General features: G+C 48.3%; 1 protein-coding gene across 1 annotated transcript; it reads left to right on the top strand.

Annotated features, from left to right (window-relative positions):
• Window positions 1–2,081: 2,081 nt before the first annotated feature.
• On the top strand, window positions 2,082–7,109 carry LOC106571297 (mucin-5AC). The gene is made up of 4 exons (XM_045696070.1): window positions 2,082–3,194; window positions 4,298–4,323; window positions 4,454–5,198; window positions 5,385–7,109. The coding sequence occupies exons 1-4, from the start codon at window positions 3,030–3,032 to the stop codon at window positions 7,107–7,109; spliced, it is 2,661 nt and encodes an 886-aa protein (XP_045552026.1). The 5' UTR covers window positions 2,082–3,029.
• Window position 7,110: the final 1 nt, after the last annotated feature.

Genomic DNA, 7,110 nt, shown 5'->3' with positions numbered 1-7,110 from the left:
GAGAGGGTCAGTTAGCTACACACAGAGCCTGAGTTTGAGACTGGGCCCAACAGATAAACAAAATGAAGTACCGTGTTAATGAACAGTCCAGCAGGCATCAGCTGTGTAGCCGAGTGATCATAGGGTCCAATGAGCAGCAATAGATTCCCCTGTGTATCAAGAATGATCCACCACCCAAAGGACATCCAGAGAACTTGACACAACTGTGGGAAGCATTGGAGTCAACATGGGCCAGCATCCCTGTGGAATGCTTTCGACACCTTGTAGAGTCCATGCCTCAATGAATTGAGGCTGTTCTAAGGGCAAAAGGGGGATGCAACTCAATATTAGGAAGGTGTTCCTAATGTTTTGTACACTCCCGTATATATATAAATATATACACTGCTCAAAAAAAAAAAGGGAACACTTAAACAACACAATGTAACTCCAAGTCAATCACACTTCTGTAAAATCAAACTGTCCACTTAGGAAGCAACACTGATTGACAATAAATGTCACATGCTGTTGTGCAAATGGAATAGACAACAGGTGGAAATTATAGGCAATTAGCAAGACACCCCCAATAAAGGAGTGGTTCTGCAGGTGGGGACCACAGACCACTTCTCAGTTCCTATCCTTCCTGGCTGATGTTTTGGTCACTTTTGAATGCTGGCGGTGCTTTCACTCTAGTGGTAGCATGAGACGGAGTCTACAACCCATACAAGTGGCTCAGGTAGTGCAGCTCATCCAGGATGGCACATCAATGCGAGTTGTGGCAAGATGGTTTGCTGTGTCTGTCAGTGTAGTGTCCAGAGCATGGAGGCGCTACCAGGAGACAGGCCAGTACATCAGGAGACGTGGAGGAGGCCGTAGGAGGGCAACAACCCAGCAGCAGGACCGCTACCTCTGCCTTTGTGCAAGGAGGAGCAGGAGGAGCACTGCCAGAGCCCTGCAAAATGGCCTCCAGCAGGCCACAAATGTGCATGTGTCTGCTCAAACGGTCAGAAACAGACTCCATGAGGGTGGTATGAGGGCCCGACGTCCACCGGTGGGGGTTGTGCTTACAGCTCAACACCGTGCAGGACGTTTGGCATTTGCCAGAGAACACCAAGATTGGCAAATTTGCCACTGGCGCCCTGTGCTCTTCACAGATGAAAGCAGGTTCACACTGAGCACGTGACAGAGTCTGGAGACGCCGTGGAGAACGTACTGCTGCCTGCAACATCCTCCAGCATGACCGGTTTGGCGGTGGGTCAGTCTTGGTGTGGGGTGGCATTTCTTTGGGGGGCCGCACAGCCCTCCATGTGCTCGCCAGAGTTAGCCTGACTGACATTAGGTACCGAGATGAGCTCCTCAGACCCCTTGTGAGACCATATGCTGGTGCGGTTGGCCCTGGGTTCCTCCTAATGCAAGACAATGCTAGACCTCATGTGGCTGGAGTGTGTCAGCAGTTCCTGCAAGAGGAAGGCATTGATGCTATGGACTGGCCCGCCCGTTCCCCAGACCTGAATCCAATTGAGCACATCTGGGACATCATGTCTCGCTCCATCCACCAACGCCACGTTGCACCACAGACTGTCCAGGAGTTGGCGGATGCTTTAGTCCAGGTCTGGGAGGAGATCCCTCAGGAGACCAGGACATTACATCAAAGTTGGATCAGCCTGTAGTGTGGTTTTCCACTTTAATTTTGAGTGTGACTCCAAATCCAGACCTCCATGGGTTGATAAATTGGATTTCCATTGATTATTTTTGTGTGAATTTGTTGTCAGCACATTCACCTATGTAAAGGAAAAAGTATTTAATAAGATTATTTCTTTCATTCAGATCTAGGGTGTGTTGTTTAAGTGTTCCCTTTATTTTTTTGAGCAGTATATATATATATATATATATATATATATATATATATTATAGACATTTTAATAACAGCACCTGAATTAATGGTCACATTAATCATATTTTACTGTGATTGTCAGAGGAAATTACAACATTTGAAGCAGTTTTGCCCACTGAGAAGTACTGTTTGTGAGAATAAATGTGTGTTCCTTAATGGATAAATCAGTTCATATGCATTACCTTACAATGCTCTCCTCTTTTAGGGGGCTCCTCTTTTTTTCTTAGAATGACATTGGGGACGATATTATAACATTTAATTGATATTCTGTGGCACCTCACCTCTTTATTTACTCTTTACCCAAACAAACCCCTCAGCCTACTCAGTTTTAACGGCAGACTTTATATTCTGCATTGCAGAGCAGGTGTGAGCAGCTCCTTAATCTGCTTTGTGATCGCAGCGGGGAGGTAAGCAAACTATTGAGATTATTCGTTTGGAAATGAAATGCAGAGGTGGAACAGATACAATTGTGACTTAAGCACACCTCTCTAGTAAGTTGGGAAGCATGAATATGAAAATGTTTCTGCAGTTGTTTGATGGGTTTTGAAAAGCAACGAGGGTCCAATAAAATAATGTGTGGCCTGTGGGAAGATGACCTATATCAACAATCTTCCAAATCAGACTGGGTAGCCTAGCAAACCCCAAACTGAAAAAAAACCATTCTAGGTCGGTGATGTTTTGCTTTAATTTGTAGAATTCTCAAACCCCACGTCAAAAAAAAGATAGGCTATTGCTGTGTGTCTTAGGGTATGAGACATTTACATTTACGTAATTTAGCAGACGCTATTGTCCATAGGGTTCATTAGTGGCCTATAGCGGGACACAGCACGGGAATGTTTCATTGAGGCATATTGGGCCATAGAGATTTCGATTATGGATGCTTTGTGGTACCTCGCAACTGTTTACTTTGATTGCGTGACGCACTACACGCCATGATTGAGTCATAATAGCGTGTCGCACACATGCAGCTTATATGGTCCACAACAACCTGTAACGGTCAGATACACTTTATCAATCAGGCAGAGCAGTAACATTGTAATGTGGCTTCAACCCCACGTTTGCTCATGGTAAAGAGCGCGCAACCACCAGAACAGAAAGCATTAAATAACGTTAGGGAGGTCGTCATGGCGAAGTGTGACTGAAGAAGGAAGATGTTAACATGTTTGCCACTGCAGTAAATTACATGGGCCTCTGTGTGCCCAGGCTCCTACAAGCATCCAAGGAGGAGTTCAGTTCAGACGGGGTCATTGGGCCCCACCTTTTCCTGATTCTCCTCTCCATTCTCCTGCTCCTGTTCTGGGCCATCCATTTGTGTAAGGACGATGTAAGTGCGCGCCACCAGTAGGGAGACGTTACTTCTTTATATAGTCTAATTGTGTTTGACGCGTGTGGGACAAACTGTCAGGGTGTGACAAACTGCCCACAAACCAGGGCTATATATTTAGAGAATTTTGAATATTCTAGACATTCAGTTACACAGGTTTTTTTTAAAATATCCCCCATATAATTTTAATGGGGAGCTAACATTGCTGCCATAGAATGTTGAAGTGTTATGTAAATGACCATAATGCAGAAACCGCATTGGCCCAACTCTCTAAATACATGACCCTGCCACAAACTGACCCACTTCCCACAAACATGAAACTCTATAGCTGGCTCGACAGTGGCGCTGTCCATTCAGCACTGCAGAGTGACTACCACAATTCATAAAGCGGGTTTATAAAGCGGGGGTTGGAGCCCTGAATGCTGATTGGCTGAAAGCCGGGGTAGGTATATCAGACCATATATCACAGGTATGACAAAACATTTATTTTTACTGCTCTAATTATGTTGGTGACCAGTTTATAATAGTGATGGCACCTCGGGGTGTGGCGTCATGCCTAAGAGCAGCCCTTAGTCATTGATATATTGGCCATATACCACACTCCCTCGGGCCTTATTGCTTAAATACACAGTACCAGTCAATAGTTTTGACACACCTACTCATTCAGGGGTTTTTCTTTATTTTTACTATTTTTTAGATTGTAGAATAATAGTGAAGACATCAAAACGATGAAATAACACATATGGAATCATGTAGTAACCAAAAACATGTTAAACAAATCAAAATATGTTTTATATATTTGAGATTCTTCAAAGTAGGCTGCTTTTTTGGTTACTACATGATTCCAAATGTGTTATTTCATCGTTTTGATGTCTTCACTATTATTCTACAATGTAGACTTTAGTATAAATAAAGGTTAGGTGTGTCCAAACATTTGCCTGGTACTGTATATACACTATATACGAGTGCTCTCCATTCAGTGGTGCTGAAGGTCGGACATCTTAACTTCCTAATTTTGCTATTGTTTACCATGTGTCATTGTACAGAATTTACAATTTATATATATTTCAAAATATATACACATTTTTTATTTTTTTAAACAGGATGATGTCTTCGGCGACATTGACCAGTAAGTTTCATCCTTCATAATTCATTGTGATTTCAAAGAGATCTTTCATGTGGTTAAAACATTTGTAAAAATCTTGAAAGTGAATGGCTCTGAACTTAATTTAAACCCAGTCTTAAATGTTCTCTTGCAGAGCGCTGGTCAATAACTTCACAGAGGGAGTTCATCTCTACTACAGCTACCTCCAACGACTGGAGGAACTAACGTTACATATGGAGGACCTCACCTCTGAGGTGGACCTGGAATCCTGCGCTGACCCCCAATCGTGCTTTGACTCATGCTCATCCAGATCATCTTCTAGATCACATTCTAGACCACATTCTAGATCCTCCAGATTTAGTGACTGCAGCACATGCCGAACCTGCAATAAACGGCGGAAACGGCATCCACCTGACAGGTTTAAATTCCTGAAAGGCGGTGGTCCAGATAGTCACTGTTCTTCAGGTAGTTCTATCCCACTGGCTAAGCCCTGCCTCAAGCTACCAGGAGGTGGTGATGTTAAGGACAGTCACCATGGCTCCACACACACCTCCTGTAGCTCCTCCTGCAACTCCTCTAGGTACGTGACTCCTTCTGACTCCCCTCAACCTCTGGAATACCAGCCCTGCCCTCGTCAGCTTACTGCTATTGGTTGGAGGCTAAACTGGACTCTGATGGAGGCCAAACTGGACTCTCCTGTCGCTGTGCCTGTTGCTGCTGCTTCTACTGTCACTGGCTGTAAAGACAGAGCTGCCAGCCGCACAGACCGCTCCAGGACTCCGACTGCGAGACATATTCCAATGGTAAGACAGCTGTTTGAGGTCGTGCCGAGGAAAGGAGACCCAGCCGTCCTGTGCCGCTGGTACCGCAGACACTTGGAACTCAACGTGACACAGAAGGTCTGTAAAAAAAAAATCATTTTTACTGACCCTTTCCTACATAGTGCACTATATAAGATATAGAGTGCCATTTGAGACACCCACTTCTGTTAAACGTCTAGTTGATGAGTTGCTGGTTAGGTGTTTGTCTAACTGTCTAATTTCCTCCTTGGAGGTGAATTAATCTAATTTAATCTATAATCTAAGGTGGCCCGTAAGCGCTGGAGGATTGCCGTGCTGATGATCTCCATCATTAGGTGGCTGCTCCCCGAGAGACTGAAGGGAGGAGGCACCACCAGCTCAACCTCCACCTCTGCATCCACCACCACTACCACCACCACCACTACCACCCAGTTCAACACCTCAACCACCTCTCAGGCTAAGAAAGGATCAAAGATCACCAGGAAAACTGCCAGTGTTCCAGCTTTCTGCCCTCAGGGTGCCAAACCTCCATCTCCCTCCAGGGCTCCATGCCAGTCTCCAGGGTTAGAGGGTAAACCCAAGTCCATCATGATGTACACTCAGGGCGCCAGGATCCCCTTCATTTGCCAGGAGGTCCGAGAGAAGCTTGAGTCTCATGTTTGCCGCAAGCAGAGCCAGCGCCTCTGGGGCTTCCCCAAGCTGGTCACCAGGTACGTGGGCGACCTTGCGCTCCAGCAGCTCCCTACCTCCGGCAGCGCAGGCGACGGGAAGGTCATGGGCAATGTGACCGACCGTCAGGCGGTGTTCTCTGGACGAGCGCACCGCAACACAGAGTTCAGGTTGAAGAACAAGACTACAAGGCCAGCAGAGGAGCCGCAGGCTACTGCAGCCGTAGCGAAGGACAGCTCACCAGCCACCAGACCTGTAGAGAAGACTACCACCAGCACTGTGCTCCAGCCAGCCGAGAGCCACGCTACCAAACCTTCCCAGACCGGACACTCTCTGAACCAGACATCCCCTGTGAGGAGCTTGACCCCGGAGAGATGCTGGCTGGAGGAGAAGGTGAGGAGTAAGTATATGGAGGTGAAGCTCAAACACTTTCCCGGCATGGTGGCCCAGTCATACCACTCCGCCCTTGCTTCGGCAACCAGCCATCCAACTAGGAAACCCACCCAGGTGGCAGAAGCCCCTGCTGTTGTTCTGAAACGCCCCGCCCCACTCAGACAGCGGGATAAGGTGTTGTTCATGGACCAGGAGGAGCTCAGGCACCTGGAGGACAACCTGATCATGAAACATATGGAGCACCTTCAGAGGCAGGGAGTGACCACCGACTCGGCCCCCTCGGCCCACACCCAGGGAGTGACCACCGCCTCGGCCCACACCCAGGGAGTGACGACCGCCTCGGCCCCCTCGGCCCACACCCAGCGAGTGACGACCGCCTCGGCCCCCTCGGCCCACACCCAGCGAGTGACGACCGCCTCGGTCCCCTCGGCCCACACCCAGGGAGTGACCACCGCCTCGGCCCACACCCAGCGAGTGACGACCGCCTCGGTCCCCTCGGCCCACACCCAGGGAGTGACCACCGCCTCGGCCCCCTCGGCCCACACCCAGGGAGTGACCACCGCCTCGGCCCACACCCAGCGAGTGACGACTGCTTCGGCCCCCTCTGCCCACACCCAGCGAGTGACGACTGCCTCGGCCCACGCGCAAATCTCACACAGCCTGGCTCTAGAGACCTCGACTCACACAGCCACTGTCTCACATCCCCATCCTGCCCTCATTAAACAGCTGGTTCTGATGAATGGTTTGGAAGGAGGCTTCGGGGAGCTCAAGACCCTACTGGCCCCACAGCAGCACGAGGTGAAACCTAGCTCAGCCACAGCCAAGGTGGTATCCGGACCAGCTGATTCTGCAGTATCATCCAACACTGAGACCCAAAGGTCCAGCGGGCTCCCTCTGCCTCCTTTGATTAGGCCTCCCTCTCGTTTTAATTCTGCACATTCTACCTAAA

Source organism: Salmo salar, chromosome ssa15 (genome assembly GCF_905237065.1).
Source record: "Salmo salar chromosome ssa15, Ssal_v3.1, whole genome shotgun sequence".
Classification (NCBI taxonomy): Eukaryota; Metazoa; Chordata; class Actinopteri; order Salmoniformes; family Salmonidae; genus Salmo; species Salmo salar.
This window is presented reverse-complemented; position numbering and strand designations above follow the sequence as displayed.